Source organism: Coregonus clupeaformis, chromosome 7 (genome assembly GCF_020615455.1).
Source record: "Coregonus clupeaformis isolate EN_2021a chromosome 7, ASM2061545v1, whole genome shotgun sequence".
Taxonomy (NCBI): Eukaryota; Metazoa; Chordata; class Actinopteri; order Salmoniformes; family Salmonidae; genus Coregonus; species Coregonus clupeaformis.
Window position 1 is genome coordinate 19,458,561 of NC_059198.1, and position 21,725 is coordinate 19,480,285.

At 42.8% G+C, this 21,725-nt stretch overlaps 2 protein-coding genes across 4 annotated transcripts in view; one reads left to right on the forward strand and one right to left on the reverse strand.

The window, feature by feature from the left end:
- Positions 1-3,301: 3,301 nt before the first annotated feature.
- Positions 3,302-9,430, forward strand: tgif1 (TGFB-induced factor homeobox 1). The gene is made up of 3 exons (XM_041881104.2): positions 3,302-3,954; positions 5,703-5,935; positions 7,610-9,430. The coding sequence occupies exons 1-3, from the start codon at positions 3,939-3,941 to the stop codon at positions 8,288-8,290; spliced, it is 930 nt and encodes a 309-aa protein (XP_041737038.1). The 5' UTR covers positions 3,302-3,938; the 3' UTR covers positions 8,291-9,430.
- Positions 9,431-15,972: 6,542 nt separating this feature from the next.
- The window catches only part of dlgap1b (discs, large (Drosophila) homolog-associated protein 1b), a 287,295-nt gene continuing 281,542 nt past the window's right edge, over positions 15,973-21,725 (reverse strand). For 2 of the 3 annotated variants that reach the window (XM_041881102.2, XM_041881100.2), the window contains exons 12-13: positions 20,783-20,935; positions 15,973-18,223 (exon numbers count right to left, since the gene is read on the reverse strand). In XM_041881102.2, the coding sequence (XP_041737036.2) occupies positions 18,005-18,223; positions 20,783-20,935 (372 nt within the window). In that variant the 3' untranslated portion in view covers positions 15,973-18,004. The other variant, XM_041881103.2, reaches the window with a different exon arrangement.

Below are 21,725 nucleotides of genomic sequence, written 5' to 3' on the forward strand. Positions count from 1 at the left end.
TGTGGTTGATCCATTTGATATTTATAAATAGGTGGATCAAACTCTTATACCCAAACTTTCCTGTTAGGCATGCTTATTCAATGGCATGTGTAGTTTTGAGGTAACCTGTTTCCACATCTGGTTGTGCTCTGTCCTACTCCATTGCTGTCTGGTATGACAATGGGTGACAAGGAATAGACATGATAGCACAAACAGACTGGCACTCGGGCTAGTTTTGAGGCCTTGTATTTTTTCAATTCTGATTTCAATGTATTGTTTTAAACACCTAAAGCAGGTATAATAATAGCAGATTTAGCAGACGCTTTTATCCAAAGCGACTTACAGTCATGCGTGCATACATTATTTTTTTTTTTTTGGTGTATGGGTGGTCCCGGGGATCGAACCCACTACTTTGGCGTTACAAGCGCCTCTACCAGCTGAGCTACAGAAGACCACGTACGCAAACTATACAAGATTCATGTATTTTCTGTAGGACTATATGTCTATGGGGCAGAAAAGCCCTCTAAACAAATGAGCATGCATCGAATTACATCCAATTTAGTATTTGGTATGCCTATGTTGTTCATTTCGAAAAACGTAACACTGAATATTATTCAAACGAAAAGTGCATTGTATAGTTATCGCCAGCAGAGAGCAGCCCTGTACTTTATTTGTGCTTTTTCACGACGACGTGATCATGTACCCAGTATTCTGGCATGTACTGTTATGCAGGTGGAAAAAGTACCCAGTTGTCATACTTGAGTAAAAGTCAAGATACTTTAATAGAAAATGACTCAAGTAAAATACTAGTCTGAAATGTAATTGCCAAAATATACTTAAGTATCAAAAGAAAAAGGAATGTAGTGGAGTAAAAGTAAAACTTGTCAAAAATATGAATAGTAAAGTACAGATACCCCAAAAAGGTCATACTTGAGTAAAAGTCAAGATACTTTAATAGAAAATGACTCAAGTAAAATACTAGTCTGAAATGTAATTGCCAAAATATACTTAAGTATTAAAAGAAAAAGGAATGTAGTGGAGTAAAAGTAAAACTTGTCAAAAATATGAATAGTAAAGTACAGATACCCCGAAAAACTACTTAAGTAGTAGTACTGCAAAGTATGTTTACTTCGTTACTTTACACCACTGCCGTTATGTACCATAGCGGGAGGCATGGGCTCTTTAAAAATAGTGCAGTCCCCACACAATGATTGGACACAATGGCTGCGTTTACACAGGCAGCCAATTCTGATATTTTTTTCACTAATTGGTCTTTGGACCAATCAGATCAGCTCTGAAAAGAGCTGATGTGAAAACTTCAGATGTGATTGGTCAAAAGACCAATTAGAGGACAAAAAGATCAGAATTGGGCTGCCTGTGTAAACGCAGCCAAAGTAGTACTCTGACCCATACTTACAGAATGAAAATCAATAGTAACAAATTGTGTTGAATAGGAATAGGGGTGATACCCTTTCACTGTGTTCCCTTCCATGGCCCCTCCGCGGGACAGCCTAATAGGCCTACAGAGTATATTGGTTCCTGGGTAATCAATTATTATCTCATATATATGCTATAACATATCCACACTTGGAGTAGAATGAGTAGGACTGACATAGGCCTACCCTATCTCCTTGGAGATACATGCACTATGCCCGATACCAACTACACTACATGTATGTGGACACCTGCTTGTCGAACATCTCATTACAAAATCATGGGCATTAATATGGAGTTGTTCCCCCCTTTGCTGCTATAACAGCCTCCACTCCTCTGGGAATGCTTTCCACTAGATGTTGGAATATTGCTGCAGGGACTTGCTTCCATTCAGCCACAAGAGCATTAGTGAGGTCGGGCACTGATGTTGGGCGATTAGGCCTGGTTCGCAGTCGGCATTCCAATTCATCCCAAAGGTTTTCAATAGGGTTGAGGTCAGGGCTCTGTGCAGGCCAGTCAAGTTCTTCCACACTGATCTCGACAAACCATTTCTGTATGGACCTCGCTTTGTGCATGGGGGCATTGTCATGCTGAAACAGGAAAGGGCCTTCCCCATACTATTGCCACAAAGTTGGAAGCACAGAATCTTCTAAAATGTCATTGAATGCTGTAGCGTTAGGATTTCCCTTCACAGGAACTAAGGGGCCTAGCCCGAACCATGAAAGACACCCCCAGACCATTATTCCTCCTCCACCAAACTTTACAGTTGGCACTACGCATTCGGGCAGATAGCGTTCTCCTGGCATCTGCCAAACCCAGATTAGTCCGTCGGACTGCCAGATGGTGAAGCGTGATTAATCACGCCATAGAACGTGTTTCTAGTGCTCCAGAGTCCTATGGCGGCGAGCTTTACACCATTCCAGCCGACACTTGGCATTGTGCATGGTGATCTTAGGCTTCTGTGACGCTGCTCGGCCATGGAAACCCATTTCATGAAGCTCCCGAAGAACAGTTCTTGTGCTGACGTTGCTTCCAGAGGCAGTTTGGAACTTGGTAGTGAGTGTTGCAACCAAGAACAAACAATTTTTACGTGCTTCGCGCTTCAGCACTCGGCGGTCGAGTTCTGTGAGCTTGTGTGGCCTACGATTTCATGGCTGAGCAGTTGTTGCTCCTAGACGTTTCCTCTTCACAATAACAACACTTACAGTTGACCGGGGCAGCTCAAGCAGGGCAGAAATTTGAAGAACTGACTTGTTGGAAAGGTGGCATCCTATGATGTGCCATGTTCAAAGTCACTGAGCTCTTCAGTAAGGCCATTCTACTGCCAATGTTTGTCTATGGAGCTTTGCGTTGACACATTATTCGTTTGAAAACACACTGACCCACATTCACCGTAAATAAACACACAAGTGAAGAAGTGTGTGTGCATGTACTGTAGTATACAGTCTGAACACATGGGCCGTTGTTTTGCAATGCGGGCTAGATATGTAGCTTAAAATGTAATGAAATGGCCAAGATCCTATTGGAAGACCAAGTGAGAATGATACAAAGGCAGAACATCCAAACCATGTAGACAGCCTACAGGGAGTCGCAGACACAGCTAAAACAACAGTTCCACCATGGCCAATAGACACCCCCTTTGTATGTCACTCATTTTGAGCACCTCCTTGAACGGAAGACGATAGGCTAGTACTGGGAATGCAGCATAACTTTTATTGATTTATTTAAGCAATCACTCTCAAATGCTATTCGAAAATATCAGGGCATGCGTAAAATCACATTGGCAGTCCTTTACGGTTGACATAGGATAATATCCCTGTTGACAAATTGACAACCATCACATTTGTTGTATAATGCATTAGCTGATGAAATAATTAATATGCTAATGGTCTCTGCTATTTATGAAAACATGGACACAGTAATTGATACAGGAGGTAGGAAAGCCAATTAGAGAAGCAAAGTCCGAAATAGCCTACTAATGACAAGTAACCTAATGCTACGGTTGTTGTTTTGAACATTGTGCACTAAAACTGCTGCAAGATCTGCAATGCCATTAGCTTCCATTCGCATTTCAATTATATTCATACATTTGTAACATAAAAATAGAATATATTCTAACGGTTGATCTGTGAGATTGTGTTCATGTCAATGCAAATGCCATGCTGTCAGAGATTTGTGCTCTTTCCTCTAAAGTGGGAGGATCTTTGTGCGTTGAGTCACGCAGCTGTCAAAGATAGCTGTCACCCAGTTTCGTGATCAAACACACATTGAATGAGAAAGGTTTCGCCAAGTCGAGCAGCAGATTTCAGGTAGCCTACTCCTGGTTAAAGTATTACGTCTCAAACAAATGAAAAAGCCGACGAACGGTTCTACAAACAAAAAGAAATCCATGAACAAAACCATTTGGAATATACGTGTGGAATATCCTGAGAAAAAGATCTGCCACTAAAGGAATACAATTCGAGAAAAAAATAGGTTACTGCGCTCCTCTCGTGGCCAACGTGAAAAGGGTTTTTTTGACGGACATGAAGACAAAAAAGGGTAGGTCTTTTATTTCATCCGCGTGCTGATTGTCACATTTTCGATAACATGTCTGTATCAAATATATTGAGTGAGATGGAGCATAATGTATTTATCAATGCAAGCCATGCAGCCTATTGTTTCCGCTCCAGACAAAACACTTGTTTTTTTTTTCACGTGCTGGCGGGCTGTCAAAATTGAATGGTTTGTGTGTGCCTTTTGATTCAATCTGTTTCAAATTTAAGGAGTTGTTAGCTTTAAAGGTTGCCTAGATCTAGACATTTACTAAATATCATAACCACTTTGTTATACAATAGTGTTAGATACTGGAACTGTATAGCGGACTCTGAAAACTTAGTTCATGATGAACAAGTTTCCAATGGATAATTCCTTTAGGGTACATCTAGATTGTGATTGCCTAAATTAGAGGGCCTCTAAACCCTTACGTCGCCACACATTTAGTGAATTAAAATGTATCAAGCTCATATGAAGTTTCCTCTGTTAGTTTGGCTGCTACATTGTTTCCTTTTCTGTGTAATATTGTTTCGAAATTGAATCATATTAAGTTATATTAGGGAGAAACTTGTTAAGTTTTCAGCCCTAAATTTAGAGCCACAACGTTCAAATCCTGACCTCCTTTGTGAAGTTGCTGTTTACTTTCATTCTGCGAGGCTGCTCTCTCGCAGTCTTCGACCTCGTGTTACAAGATCACACAATAGAACTTCTTCTACACGTTGTTTAAACGTAGAAAGTCCTTTGAGTTGAGTTTACAAAACACTCAATTCACTTGAACATGAGTAGTAGACTTGACTTAAGTAAGAAATTAGTGGTTACGCTTTCAGAAACGTTGACATTATAGTAAAATAATTGTTCGACGACCAAGATTCTTTTGTTTAGTCTCGAGACGCTGATTTGCAACAGGTCCCCCTCCTTTTCCCTCACCCAGGGCCGACGTAATTACCTCATTCCAACTTCAGTAGTTTCTTATCCATTTCCCACCACTATGCCAAAGACGGATGACTGATATCCCTTTATTATATTGACGTGGTTTCATGCTCCAATTCAAGACATTACAGATGTTTAGTTTTTGAAATGTAACTGCTAAATGTAGTCAAATTGCTAAAAAATAATGTTGCCAAAGAAAGTTTGATTTTAAATTGTTTTATTGCCAAATAAGAAATCTGTTGTCCTGACATTAAGGTTGTGTCAAAACATTATGTCAAAGAATACAAAAATAAGAGGTTCACATGAATGTAATTCAAATGGACTACAGATGTTCTTATAGCCTTGGAAATCCCCCTTAATAACTATTTCAGTTGTCTTGAGTCCTGCAGTGGCTTCCTGCACTGTCAGTTTTGAAACATGAAGAGACATTTTGCTCAGTACAGTAGGCCAGCAGTATTTGTCAAGGCAGGTTTTATAACTGACAAGCATCTGAGCAGCCTGCCTTTGTGACGTCTCTCCCCTCATCTCCTCCCCTCCCCTTTCTCCCCCTCCCTCTCCCTCCCCCTCCCTTTCTCCCCTCCCCCTCTCCCCCCCACCTCCCTGTTCCATGAATCACATGGCTGAACTTGACAGCTTGCTTCTGACACATCAGCTGCCTCCGCTATATAGCTAGTGTTTGGAACAGGGCTGGTGTAAGGAGGGTGACAGAGGGGCAGACAGACAGACACCGACCTACAGACAGAAAGACCAGTGTTTGGTTGGCATAACAAGGGGAATTCTGACTGACATTCTCTCACACATACATTCCTCTCCGCCATACACAGGCATGATGATGTTGTCTGGTAGTGAGACGGACGACGAGGACAGCATGGACTCCCCCCTGGATCTGTCATCCAGCACGGGAGGTAGCAGTGGGAAGAGGAAGAGGCGTGGGAATCTACCCAAGGAGTCGGTGCAGATCCTCAGGGACTGGCTCTATGAACATCGCTACAATGCTTACCCCTCTGAACAGGAGAAAGCCCTGCTCTCAAAGCAGACGCAGCTCTCCACACTGCAGGTAGGCTAACTAACGAGCCGCATCAATCTAAATACATATTTCTGTCCTATCTTCCTTGAAGTGATCACAGATTTAAATTGGTTGGATTGGTGAATGTAACCTTGCTTTCACCCATCTTGTCACGTAGAGCTATGATTTTCTCAAGGAAATTAGGAAGGAAGGATACATTTCTGAAGTATTCAGAGGGTGTTCATAGTTTTACTACCTGATGACTAGTAGGGCTGCAGCATGCATGACAACTAGTGGCTGGAAACACAATATACAATGACCTTGTGTTGCAACGTCCTGTCTCGGTTTTATGACACGTAATGCACTAATATGTAAACAAAGAGAGCGTGACACATGGACAATAGGGGCGGCAGGTAGCCTAGCAGTTCGAATCCTGGGTCCAATGGACCACACTGGCGGGAAGTGAGCTGGCAGGGTTGCTGGTGTCAAATCCTAGATGCTGTTGCCTGCCATTGTGCCATTGAGCAGGGCACTTAACTCCACCGAACAACAGCTCCCCGGGAGCCCAGTGTGGCAACCCCCCACACCTCTCCAAAAAACCTGTATATTTATGTGTGTCTTTCGGAGGGGTTGGGCCTTGTGTGCAATTGACCAATACAGTTATCTTAATCTTAACAATGAACAGCAGGCAGCAGGGCCTTTCAAGGAAGCTTGACTTTGCAATATTCTCTCTGATGAGACACGTCTGAAGTGAAATGGCATGATCTCCATCCCACATGGCACCCTATTCCCTATGTAGTGCACTACTTTTGACAAGGGCCCCACGTGTTTTTTCTCATAGGGCTCTGGTCAAAATGCACTTTATAGGGAATAGGGTTCCATTTGGGATGCACACATGGTGACTAGGAGGAACCGAGCACTCTGAAACTCACTCACACTGCTTTGTGGTTGGTGTGGGCTTGGCTGCAACACTCACACAGGAATTTCCCTCCCTCCAGCCCTCTTCCAGCCCAGCTGTCTGGGAACAATACAGAGTCATTTACATACTAAGAGCTCTAGGCTTCGGTGAGCCATCCATGGCCGACAATAGGCTGGGACAGAGAGAGGGAGAGCGAGAGGGAGAGCGAGGACTATCTCTTTATCCACATGACAATAGGATTGGGAAGGGCAACAAGACCTTAGACCAAACTAGTGTTTCATACCATGATGGCTTTTAAAAGGCCTAGTTTGAGTTTCTTGATGAGAAAACCAGAAGTATCACAAATGACTTTTATGTCAAATTATGTTTTATAAAATAATAAGCACTGTCTTTTATGGACATACATTTTCTTTAGATTAAAAAATAATATAATGTTAACATTAGTTTATGTGTAATTATTAGGTAGTGAACAGTTCGCATAACAAGAGCTTTAAAATATTGTCTATAGGTTTGTCAGAATATATACAATCAAGAGTAAGTTGTACAACCCCCACACATATGCTTATAGATGTTTCCGATAAGATGCATGTTTTGGGTACTACAGAAAAACAGCTGTGTCTTTGTCATTCAAATATGTTAACATGATGTAACCTGTTTTTATGTCAACATGTGAAATATGAAAGTGTAATTCCTTTCTTCCCCTCGTCTTCTGTTTCCCATTATTTTTTGTAAAGTATATTGAGACAACTTGTTTGTGAAACTATACTATATACTTAAACAAATGTTGATTTGCTATCCTCCTTCAGGTTTGCAACTGGTTCATCAATGCGCGTCGTCGGCTCCTCCCGGAGATGCTGCGGAAAGATGGTAAAGACCCCAACCAGTTCACCATCTCTCGTAAGGGCAGCAAGGGAGGCGACGGGGGCTTCTCTGAATCCAGCTCCCAGTCGCCCAAGCACGCCACAGCCGCCACGGGCCCAGAGGACAGCTACGACCAGCGGGCGCTGCACCCCTCCAGCTTCGAGGCAGGCCTCCCTAGCCCCAGCGTCCTGCAGAAGGCCATATCGTCCCCTAAGATGTCCCCCTCCTCCTCCCCGGGGCCTGCCACTACAGTGCCCCCCCGGCCCTCGGTCATCTGTCACACCACTGTCACCACCACTGCCATGCAGAAACAGGGCTCCAGCCCTCCCTCCTCCCTCTCCTGCTTACTCTCCAGCAGGAAAACAGACCACAGTAGGGCTGCAGAGCTGCTGCATTCCACCACAGAAGCACTGGGGCTCTTCAGATGCCAGGAGGAAGGGCTGGGCGCCTCGGCAATGACCACCACCATAGAGGGTAACCTGAGCCCCCAGAGTGGGCTCTTCAATACCCCTCCCCCCACCCCTCCAGACCTCACACAGGACTTCAGCGGCTTCCAGCTCCTTGTGGATGTGGCCCTCAAGCGGGCGGCAGAGATGGAGCTGCAGGCTAAACAACTGGTGTCTTAAAGAGAAAGTGGCGGGAAAGAGATGTTGTCCCTAATGGAACTCCTAGCATGAGTTTAGTGGCTTCAGTGACTGCGCAACAAACACAACACAAAAAGCCGAATTATTTCTTATTTTTGGTATACAAATCATAAATGATGATTGTTTTTGTACAAAACTGTATCAAGGTGCCTTTGCTGTTAGTTCTTTTTTTATTTTGTCATATATACGTGTATCTATGTGTGTCTTTTTTGCAGACGGGACCAAAAAAATATTGACAGACAAAAAAAAAATGCTGGCTGTCTTATAACTTTTCCTATGGATTTTAGTAGAGCAAGGCATGAGAGCGTACAAGTGTTCTGCGGATGAAGGAGGGTGGTTCTCCTCTCCTCCACACAGACCTAATCCCCCGTGATGGGATATGTAGTTTCACAGAGCTATCCCCCCATGGGATATGTAGTTTCCAGATGTGTTTTACATTTCAGAGATCAGTTTGAGATGGCTCCCACTCGGCCTTTCGCACAATAGGGCCGAGTTAGGGTCCCCATCTCATCTCAGTGTCTTAAAACATACTTTGCTCTTGGCATCGATGATGAACTTTATCACTACTGTAGTAAGTGTTCTGTGTTTTTTCATGATAAGGGTATAGTTTTTGTTGGACTTTTTTTATATCTTTCCTTTTGATATTTTAAAAGAAAGTAAACCTCTCGTTTTGGTTTTGATTAAGCGTTTTCCTATACCGAGGGATCATTCAGATGAACAATGTAGCAGGTTCCTTGTCTGAGCCTTCCTCCCCTCCTCACTTCGTGGGCTGTCCCAAATGGCACCCTATTCCAGATATAGTGCACAAAATTAGTACAAAGTAGTGCACTATATCGGGAATAGGGTGCAATTTGGGACACATCATGTGTAGCGACGGCCAGTGAATTTCAATTGGAAGAATAACACTAAGATTTGTTTTGCATTTGTGATGTCACCAGCAGCGGAAACAATAGAGCATTTTCTAAATCACCAAAAAGCGTTTTATGTACAAAAAAGGACCATGTTTGTGTATAGCTAATGTGACATAACGCCCAATGATGTGATTTATTTTCATACTGTGCAATGTTTGTGGCAAATAGGGGTCACATATGGGATTTAAATAAAGTTTTGTTTTCTACATAATTTGCAGTTTCACTGTTAAACTCTCCCCATTTATTACCTACATCAATCATCTCTACGGCAATTTCTCGCTAGAGTCACGTAAAGGCAGTAACGCAGCGCTGTACAGTGATATGTGCTCCATCAAACATGCAATGTCACTACATGAAGAAAAAAGGTAGATGACAGAAATAGCTCTTTGTGTGTGTGCATGTTTCTACAGGCAGTCTGTCTCTCTGAGTCATTCTGTCTCATGAGTCTATCCTGAGACATTCCTACGTATGTGTTTGTGTGCTAGGTTCACCGGAGCTCCCGCCATTAGCATAATCCTGCATAAATTAGCGTGGGCAAACCGCAGACGTCAACGTTTTTCTGCCAGGCAGGGTTTTGTGTGTGGATGTGCCTCAATACACTTAAAGCAGCCAGGGTCTTATTCATTAGTGCATACCGTAGCAAACGATTTACAACGGAAAATGAATCCAAATTTCTCTTATTGGACAAGTTCAGGTAGTCCCTCCTTGTTTCAGTCCGTTTCCTTTTGTTTGGTGGCAAGTGAATACGACTCAGATTAAGACCATGTGAATCCTGGCTATTTGTTGTCTTTCAATCAATCAATCAATCAATCAATTTTATTTTATATAGCCCTTCTTACATCAGCTAATATCTCGAAGTGCTGTACAGAAACCCAGCCTAAAACCCCAAACAGCTAGTAATGCAGGTGTAGAAGCACGGTGGCTAGGAAAAACTCCCTAGAAAGGCGAAAGCCTAGGAAGAAACCTAGAGAGGAACCAGGCTATGAGGGGTGGCCAGTCCTCTTCTGGCTGTGCCGGGTGGAGATTATAACAGAACCATGCCAAGATGTTCAAAAATGTTCATAAGTGACAAGCATGGTCAAATAATAATCAGGAATAAATCTCAGTTGGCTTTTCATAGCCGATCATTAAGAGTTGAAAACAGCAGGTCTGGGACAGGTAGGGGTTCCATAACCGCAGGCAGAACAGTTGAAACTGGAATAGCAGCAAGGCCAGGCGGACTGGGGACAGCAAGGAGTCACCACGGCCGGTAGTCCCGACGTATGGTCCTAGGGCTCAGGTCTCTCAGTTGGCTTTTCATAGCCGATCATTAAAGAGTTGAAAACAGCAGGTCTGGGACAGGTAGGGGGTTTCGTAGCCGCAGGCAGAACAGTTGAAACTGGAATAGCAGCAAGGCCAGGCGGACTGGGGACAGCAAGGTGTCATCATGCCCGGTAGTCCTGACGTATGGTCCTAGGGCTCAGGTTCTCAGAGAGAAAGAGAGAACGAGAGAATTAGAGAGAGCATACTTAAATTCACACAGGACACTGGATAAGACAGGAGAAGTACTCCAGGTATAACCAACTAACCCCCAGCCCCCCGACACATAAACTACTGCAGCATAAATACTGGAGGCTGAGACAGGAGCGGTCCGGAGACACTGTGGCCCCATCCGAAGAAACCCCGGACAGGGCCAAACAGGAAGGATATAACCCCACCCACTCCGCCAAAGCACAGCCCCCGCACCACTAGAGGGATATCCCCAACCACCAACTTACAATCCTGAGACAAGGCCGAGTATAGCCCACAGAGGTCTCCACCACAGCACAAACCAAGGGGGGGGCGCCAACCCAGACAGGAAGATCACGTCAGTAACTCAACCCACTCAAGTGACGCACCCCTCCCAGGGACGGCATGAAAGAGCACCAGCAAGCCAGTGACTCAGCCCCTGCAACAGGGTTAGAGGCAGAGAACCCCAGTGGAGAGGGGAACCGGCCCGGCAGAGACAGCAAGGGCTGTTCGTTGCTCCAGCCTTTCCGTTCACCTTCACACTCCTGGGCCAGACTACACTCAATCATATGACCTACTGAAGAGATAAGTCTTCAGTAAAGACTTAAAGGTTGAGACCGAGTCTGCGTCTCTCACATGGGTAGGCAGACTGTTCCATAAAAATGGAGATCTATAGGAGAAAGCCCTGCCTCCCGCTGTTTGCTTAGAAATTCTAGGGACAATTAGGAGGCCTGCGTCTTGTGACCGTAGCGTACGTATTGGTATGTACGGCAGGACCAACTCGGAAAGATAGGTAGGAGCAAGCCCATGTAATGCTTTATAGGTTAACAGTAAAACCTTGAAATCAGCCCTTGCCTTAACAGGAAGCCAGTGTAGGGAAGCTAGCACTGGAGTAATATGATCAAATTTCTTGGTTCTAGTCAGGATTCTAGCAGCCGTATTTAGCACTAACTGAAGTTTATTTAGTGCTTTATCCGGGTAGCCGGAAAATAGAGCATTGCAGTAGTCTAACCTAGAAGTAACAAATGCATGGATTAATTTTTCTGCATCATTTTTGGACAGAAAATTTCTGATTTTTGCAATGTTACGTAGTTGGAAAAAAGCTGTCCTTGAAACAGTCTTGATATGTTCGTCAAAAGAGAGATCAGGGTCAAGAGTAACACCGAGGTCCTTCACAGTTTTATTTGAGACGACTTTACAACCATCTAGATGAATTGTCAGATTTAACAGAAGATCTCTTTGTTTCTTGGGACCTAGAACAAGCATCTCTGTTTTGTCCGAGTTTAAAAGTAAAAAGTTTTCAGCCATCCACTTCCTTATGTCTGAAACACAGGCTTCTAGCGAGGGCAATTTTGGGGCTTCACCATGTTTCATTGAAATGTACAGCTGTGTGTCATCCGCATAGCAGTGAAAGTTAACATTATGTTTTCGAATAACATCCCCAAGAGGTAAAATATATAGTGAAAACAATAGTGGTCCTAAAACGGAACCTTGAGGAACACCGAAATGTACAGTTGATTTGTCGGAGGACAGACCATTCACAGAGACAAACTGATATCTTTCCGACAGGTAGGATCTAAACCAGGCCAGAACTTGTCCGTGTAGACCAATTTGGGTTTCCAGTCTCTCCAAAAGAATGTGGTGATCGATGGTGTCAAAGGCAGCACTAAGGTCTAGTAGCACGAGGACAGATGCAGAGCCTCGGTCTGACGCCATTAAAAGGTCATTTACCACCTTCACAAGTGCAGTCTCAGTGCTATGATGGGGTCTAAAACCAGACTGAAGCATTTCGTATACATTGTTTGTCTTCAGAAAGGCAGTGAGTTGCTGCGCAACAGCTTTTTCTAAAATTTTTGAGAGGAATGGAAGATTCGATATAGGCCGATAGTTTTTTATATTTTCCGGGTCAAGGTTTGGCTTTTTCAAGAGAGGCTTTATCACTGCCACTTTTAGTGAGTTTGGTACACATCCGGTGGATAGAGAGCTGTTTATTATGTTCAACATAGGAGGGCCAAGCACAGGAAGCAGCTCCTTCAGCAGTTTAGTAGGAATAGGATCCAGTATGCAGCTTGAAGGTTTAGAGGCCATGATTATTTTCATCATTGTGTCAAGAGATATAGTACTGCTGCATAGCTGTTGCCTGTGTCGCCAGTACAATCCTATGGGCACGGACTCAATTGACCTTACTAAGATTGGTTCGCTACTCTGACAATCCCTCTCGCATGCACAGCTTTGTTGCTGCACTGGCCTGTTCTAGTATTTCTTTACTACAATAGGAAAACTGAGTATAAAAACAGAGGTCAATTGTCCGAATATTGTCCTTTGTTCTGAATAATTCTGATTGTATATCATTGGAATACCTGGGATAGGATAAAGTAATCCTTCTACCCCCCCTTACCCCACCCCAAAAAAATAAATACATTGTAAAGTGGTTGTCCCACTGGCTATCATAAGGTGAATGCACCAATTTGTAAGTCGCTCTGGATAAGAGCGTCTGCTAAATGACAAAAATGTAAAATGTAATTGGTGATCTCAGGCGTATGTACTGTATAGAATTTGACCTTTAATTCACCTTTACCACTGCATCCCAGCTGCATGACAGATCAGCAGTGACATACCGACAGCGGTGGTCTGATACCTCCCACCATGGTGCACGTCACTAATCAGGGTCATCACAGACCTCCAGCAACAGAGGCTAGATAGTGCTGCTGTGGAGGTGGAGACCTGGGTCATGTTCAGTAGGGAGACAATGTTTTGAAAAGGAGAGGTACTCCCTGAACTTGTCCAATCAGAATACAGATTTTCGGATTTCCTTTGCAAAATGTTTTGCTACGGTGTGCACTAGTAAATATGACCCTGATGGAGAAACCCAGGGCTGAGGAGGAGGGTGAAATCCCTGGCACCTCTCTTGGCTCTGGAAACTGAGGTCAGCCTGTGAATCTGAGCTTGATTGATGTGTGAGTGACAAAATCACCATACACTGGGTGCATCCCAAATGACACCCTATTCCCTATCGGCCAGGGTCAAAAGTAGTGCACTATAAAGATAATATGTTGCCATTCGGGACTAAGCCTCCATGTGCAGTAGGAGTGACGAGGCAAATTCAAGGCCACACAACTATGTAGTTATAGGGCCCACCTCTGCATGAGGAGAATGACAGTCTTTCTAACGATTTAAATCTGTCTTATTATGTTATAAGTGAAAACGTGCGGCGTGCATTTCAATAAACACAACTAGGTTAGCATATGATAATGGCAAGGTTTTTAATGGTGATCTATTTCCGTACCCGTGCCTTAACATCAACAGTGTAATAACATTAATTACAAAATGTATATCTGCCTAATATGTTTTTGATAGTTTTTACATTTACATAGGGAAACATTCATTTATTTACAAATCTTAATTTGAATGGTTTTATGCTTATACATGGACTACATTACAAGCATCCACCAGGATTGGTTGAAAAGTCTTTAGTTTGGCAATTTCCCACAATCCAACATTCTTTACCACTTCCTGTAATCACCCTGCAATGTCAGGGTTTTGATATGTTACTATAATAACCATAAATAACTTCATAATTTGACTGACATTTGAATTAATTATAATAAAAAGGTGAAATAAAAATATAAAGAGCATCACAATTCATATTAAATTACCTTAAAACCTAATGGGCAAAAAGGTATGTAACTATTGTTACCTTTTGAATATTCTCTCTAAAATAAATGTTTACTAAAAATACAAATATCATCACAATCAAATTGGACTTTTCTCTCTAAACTTCAGTCATGAACATGTTTCTCATATATGTGGATAGCAGGGATTTGTCCTTGTGTTAATAACAGTTACCCAATTTCACAAAATGCTAACTGTCAAACCAGTTTCAATATAATAATAATATGCCATTTAGCAGACGCTTTTAACCAAAGCGACTTACAGTCATGTGTGCATACATTTTTACGTATGGGTGGTCCCGGGGATCGAACCCACTACCCTGGCGTTACAAGCACCATGCTCTACCAATTGAGCTACAGAGGACCACATAATAGCACAATATAGCTTAACACCCACAAACCTTAAAAGTCTATAACCAAGACCACAGCCTGTGTAAGCAAATGTGTTCAAGATTGTCTCACCCATACGAGTAGCTGACTTCATATAAAGAAAATGCAAACTGATTGGAGTTGCAGAGAAGACGTAACAATGTCTTTTGACAAAGGAATCAATCATGAGAAGTTGATCTAAACCATTAAACCACAGACCTTCTGTAATGTTCAGGGATGCATCCCCAATGGCACCCTATTCCCTATAAAGTGCATTACTTTTGACCAGGGCCAATAAGGCTCTGGTCAAAGGTAGTGCACTATATAGGGAATAGGGTGCCATTTGGGACGCACACCTGTTGACTGGGTTATTTACAGTATGAGACAAAGCCTTTTCCTTGGTTATGCACACACACACACACACACACACACACACACACACACACACACACACACACACACACACACACTTGGTATTTTTCTTCCCCTGAGGCTGATTTGTGCTCGACTATCACATTATAAATTAAGGCTGATTACTGAAACAGAATAAAAGGTCTTTCATGTCAAAGAGCAAAAAAGATAATAATCATAATAATCGATAAACACAGCATAAGGGCCTTGTCAGTGCATAATAATAATATTAATAACAAACAGTAATAATATTTTTCTGAGGACTAATACATAAATAGTGGATATAAAACACCATTAACCTTAAAACACTATTATTTTCATATTACTTTAAAATGGTTGCATGTCAGCTTGGATGCTGAGATGGTACATTGATGTAAGAAGAAAATAATTCCCACTGTCCCTTTTTTATAGAATAACAAAATACAATGTAATGTACAACAACGGAAACACTACATTAAGGTATCCTTTATAAAGGGTGCCTTAAAGTAAAGGAACATCAGTATTAGGTGATTTTTTTCTTAAGGATAAATTATATTCTCAGCACAATATGATAAACAGAATAAAATAAGTAAAAAACTACAAGAATGAAATGACAACATATCAATTAGCTCCTGTCAGCATGCGTATATAATGTAGCAATATGTTCTTCAGTTAATGTCTGTACAGGCATATATCGCTCCGTTGAAAATGATAGTTTGTTTAGGAAAGTACTAACAGTATGTCGATTCTGCTACGTTATTCACAGGTTACGTCCCAAATGGTACCCTATTCCCTACATAGTGCACTACTTTTGACCAGAGCCCTTTGAGCCCTGGTCAAAAGTAAGGCATTATATAGGGAATAGGGTGCCATTTGGGATGCATTCTGTACATAGTGAAAAGAAAGGCCTGTTTGGACCTTGAAAAATAGGAAGCATTTCAGAAATAACACTTTAACCCCGTATACTCCCATACACACTTGATACACACATACACCTGCTCTCACAGACACACACGCACGGGCACACACACACACGCACAGGCTCGTGAACATACATACGTGCGCATGCACACACATACTCACATACACATACACACACACTAAATCACCACTTTTATTCTGGCAGACCCTGCTTTCGCAGCACTGACCTCTCTCTGAGAGCTTGTCATGTGCCCACCTAACTCCATTCCTGACTGCCAGGCAGGATTAGCGCTGTCGACCCCAGAATCCTACCACATCTGGGGGTAGACAGATTGACGTGACACCCTGTGACCTATAACCCATAAAGATCAGACATAGAGTGCAGCAGAATCAAGCCACTGTTCCTGCAACTGGACAGACCGCATTTGGAAAAACAGGAAGAATAGTGTCATTGTCCGACACACACCGGCTTTCTTGTTTTTAGTTATTTTTTGGGGTTACTCTACAAAGACCTGTATTGGTTATTGGTAAATACTATGAATCACTACACTACTCCTTTTACCCAAATCCCATTTTATAAAAGGTTTGGATTTTACAATTGAAAGTCATTTTTGCACATTGATATTATTGTCTACGTTGAACACCTTCCGACTCTGTTGATTCAGCTACTGCACAAAGTCTCTCGGCTTTGCGGTTTTAAATACAATAACAAAACAATGTTTAATAAAAGTAGGTGGCTCCAATAGAACATCTAGGTGTTGGACTAAAATCATTGTATCAAAACCAATAATGGTTTCTTTGACTAAAATGCCGTTGTGTGTGATTTCAAAGCCAAGAGATATAGATCTGCTGTTGCCTAGATTTCAATAATAAGAGGCGAATGCTAAGTTATACTTAAGTGACATTTGTACTTAGTCTCCCATTGACATCAATGTATGACTAAGTGAAAATTCAACTTACATTGAATTGACTCCTAAATGAATTTAAAACTGACAGTTGCAATGGTTGCTGCTACATAGATGTATTGATGTATTGTACTGTCTCCAGAAGGTCTTAGATATGTCTCAGGTGTTCTCTCCTAACTACTCAAACAGGTTTAGGTCAATTACCTCTCTCGAGAACAGGTATGTGTGTGTGCGTGTGCTTGCACATGTGTGTATGTGTGTGTGTGTGTTATAAATCCTGTGACGGTAGCATCCAACAGGGGAGAGAGACTGGGTTTCTCTATAGTCTGCTGTCATTGTGTTGTGAGTCAAAATAGCAGCCTCACCCAGGGTCACCAGAGGAGAGAGGCTGGCTTTTTTCTATGTGGTGCACTACTTTTGACCAGGTAGTGCACAAAAGTAGTGGACTATTTAAGGAATAGGGTGTCATGTGGGACACAAGCCACTGTCTCAGGGTGTCTGACACCCAACAGGATTACCTAGTGTGCCCTGACAGTGCTCGGTCTATACCCACTAGTACACATCCCCTCCCTCCCTAACCCACCTTCTATTCAAATGAATCAGAAACATTATACATTATGCATCAATACTGTGGTACTGGTATACCTGTTTGGGTGACAACAGGCCTTTTGGTTGGTGGAACATCGGTAAGAAGAATTGGCATCACAAGAAGAAACATCTTTGGGAGTAAGGAGTGGGGGGAGCTACATGAAAAGCTGAAAGTTCAAGGAGAGGTTCAAATGGAGAGAAGAGGAAAAGTTAATAAATATACAGTATTCTCACTCCACCTGCTGCTGTGACCGTTTTTGTGGAAGTCAATAAACATGTGATTATATTACAAGCACCCTACCCTCGCCATTCATTGCAGATGAGTGTCTTGACAGTGTCACTCGGTGTGTGTGTGTGTTTGTGTGTGCGCCTTTGTAGGTGTGTGTGTTTGTGTGTGTATGTGTGTGTGCGTGTCTCTGGCTGTGTGTGTGTGTGTCTATGTCTGTGTGTGTCTCATAATCTGGTCTGGGCCTCTGGGATGTAGATCTCGATACTGTCTGCTGCGCTCTCGGTGACCGAGCTCTGTCGGACCGAGAGGGCCCGCTTGGCGGCCAGCAGGCGTTTGCGAGCCTCCAACCGCTGTCTCTCGGAGCTCTCCAGAGAACGGTCCCTGGCCAGGGGAGGGCGGCCCTTGTGGGGCTTCTTTGGCACTGGAGGGGCGAACCTTCTCTCCTGGATGGATGGGGGAGGACAAACAACTACAGTTACAGGCCATCCTCTGCCTCTGGCAGTAGGGGCACAACGGCAGCCATTTTGTGTGGGGTTAGAGAGTGCATGACTGACATGACATCAGCAGTTTGTTGGAGTTCGCATGGTGTGAGAGCATGCAACAGGGTTCACGTGAGTGAGGTTATGGTTGGTGGTGGTGCCGGCCATTTTGTGAGAGTGCACGGCTGTAGGTTTGGCGGCCATGTGCGTGGGGTAAGAGCAGCCTGCGAGGTCAGCTAGGCCCCAAGGTGCATGGCAGGTAGAGTGACTTCTCAAAACCCAGCTCACTGTCAACAACAAAACAATGACAAAACAAACCAAAAAACAACAGATAGGCAGTCACGTCAGGCAGGCTATCGCACAACATCACAACAATAAAATGACATGCATTACAACACCCTCATGCTACATTGAACCAAAATCTACAGTAACTGTGGACATTTAAAAGCTTGAAACATATTTCAACAACAGTGAAAGTAGAAGCATGCAGGACCAATTTTATTTTATTTTCATTGTATTGTATTACTTCCACGCTTTAAAGGGATAGTTCACCCAATTTACAAAATGACATACAGTGCATTCAGAAAGTATTCAGATATTTTTTTTACATTTTACATTTTAGTCATTTAGCAGACGCTCTTATCCAGAGCGACTTACAGTTTAGTGAATGCATACATTTTTCAGACCCCTTCCCCTTTTCCAAATTTTGTTATGTTACAGCCTTATTCTAAAATGGATTAAATTATTTTTTTCCCTCATCGATCTACACACAATACCCCATAATGACAAAGCGAAAATAATAATATAATATTATATGCCATTTAGCAGACGCTTTTATCCAAAGTGACTTACAGTCATGTGCGCATACATTTTTACGTATGGGTGGTCCCGGGGATCGAACCCATTACCTTGGCGTTACAAGCGCCATGCTCTACCAATTGAGCTACAGAGGACCAACAGGTTTTTAGAAATGTTTGCACATTTATTACAAATAAAAAACAGAAATACCTTATTTACATAAGTATTCAGACCCTTTGCTATGAGACTCGAAATTGAGCTCAGGTGCATCCTGTTTCCATTGATCATCCTTGAGATGTTTCTACAATTTGATTGGAGTCCACCTGTGGTAAATTAAATTGATTGGACATGATTTGGAAAGGCACACACCTGTCTATATAAGGTCCCACAGCTGACAGTGCATGTCAGAGCAAAAAACAAGCCACTACATTGAGTGGTCGAAGGAATTGTCTGTAGCGCTCCGAGACAGGTTTGTGTCGAGGCACAGATCTGGGGAAGGGTACCAACAAATGTCTGCAGCATTGAAGGTCCCCAAGAACACAGCTGCCTCCATCATACTTAAATGGAAGAAGTTTGGAACCACCAAGATTCTTCCTAGAGCTGGCCGCCCGGCCAAACTGAGCAATCGAGGGAGAAGGGCTTTGATCTGGGAGGTGACCAAGAACCTGATGGTCACTCTGACAGAGCTACAGAGTTCCTCTGTGGAGATGGGAGAACCTTCCAGAAGGACAACCATCTTTGCAGCAGTCCACCAATCAGGCCTTTATGGTAGAGTGGCCAGACGGAAGCCACACCTCAGTAAACGGCACATGACAGTCCACTTGGAGTTTGCCTAAAGGCACCTAAAAGACTCTCAGACCACGAGAAACAAGATTCTCTGGTCTGATGAGACCAAGATTGAACTCTTTGGCCTGAATGCCAAGCGTCACATCTGGAGGAAACCTGGCACCATCCCTACGGTGAAGCATGGTGGTGGCGGCATCATGCTGTGGGGATGTTCTTCAGCGGCAGGGACTGGGAGACTAGTCAGGATAGAGGGAAAGATGAACGGAGCAAAGTACAGAGAGATCCTTGATGAAAACCTGCTCCAGAGAGCTCAGGACCTCAGACTGGGACGAAAGTTCACCTTCCAACAGGACAACGACCCTAAGCACACAGCCAAGACAACGCAGGAGTGGCTTCGGTACAAGTCTCTGAATGTTCTTGAGTGCCACAGCCAGAGCCCAGACTTTAACCCGATCGAACATCTCTGGAGAGACATGAAAATAGGTGTGCAGCGACGCTCCCCATCCAACCTGACAGAGCTTGAGAGGATCTGCAGAGAGGAATGGGAGAAACTCCCCAACAACGTACTGAGTAAAGGGTCTGAATACTTATGTAAATGTCATATTTTAGTTTTAGTTTTTATTATACATGTTTGCTTTGTCATTATGGGGTATTATAAAAAAACAATTTAATCAATTTTAGAATAAGGATGTAACGTAACAAAATGTGGAAAAAGTCAAGGGGTCTGAATACTTTCCGAATGCACTGTATTGGTGGACAAAAATGCTAAAAAGTTAGCATTTGGAGACAGTGGCCAGATGAACAAAACCAAAGCATGGATTGCTGTTGCATGTTATTCATAGATTGCTTACAGTATAACCAATATGCCATTTAGTAATTTGGGTGAACTATCCCTTTAAGGTGGATCTGGTCTATAGGGTCCACTACATTGAGTGGTACCTTTATTTCTGGGGGGTCCAGGGGTCTCCAGTTGTTGGCTTTGAGTTGGTGCAGCTCATCAAACTTCAGGCTGATGTTCTCGATGGACAGCTGCAGCATGTCCCAGAAGCCTGCTAGGTCCTGGGAACTGGGCCTCGGGTGGGCATTGGGGTTCTGGTACACACACAGAGTTTGAGTATAGAGTTTAGAGTTTGGACACTGAGGTTCTTGCATTTACATGGCACTACATAATTCTATGGCAGCCATGTTGGCTCCTCATATTCGGGTCGTCATTGAATTGCGCGGGCATTTGCGTCCCTCGCCTTTGTAACTATGAAAAATACTAAAATTAATTACAGTTACACAACATGTTTTGGTTTATATTGAACTGTTTATCAATGATAAAACATAATGCAAGTACGTAATTTATACTGCAAAACTTTTGTTTATGCATTGTTTAAAGTACTTAGGGTAAGCAAATTGGCTTGTCCCAGTAGTGATGTGTAGAGTATAGTGACATGTTTTGGGGATGTAGAATGTAAATGTAGGGAACTAACATTGTGAGGAAAATGATTAATCAAATCACTTTAGAAAATTATTTTAAAGGCCCAGTGCAGTCACAAATGTGATTTTCCCATGTTGCATATATATTTCCACACTATGAGGTTGGAATAATACAATGAAATTGTGAAAATTATGATATTGCCATTTTAGTGCCTGTTTTGGTGGGATGGCGTTTTGGCCTGCCTAGTGACATCACCAGGCGGTAAATAGACCAATAAAAAAGAGAGTTCCAAACCTCTCTGCCAATAACAGCTACCCAGCTAGCACATTTGGTTCCTTGGAAGTTTTTGGTTTGACATTGGTTGTGGGAACAAAGCCATACTGTAAGTTTCCTGACTGGTGAAACTGAAAATGTTTTTTAAACATTTTGTCTGTTCTGGGAACGTTTATTTTTAGGTTG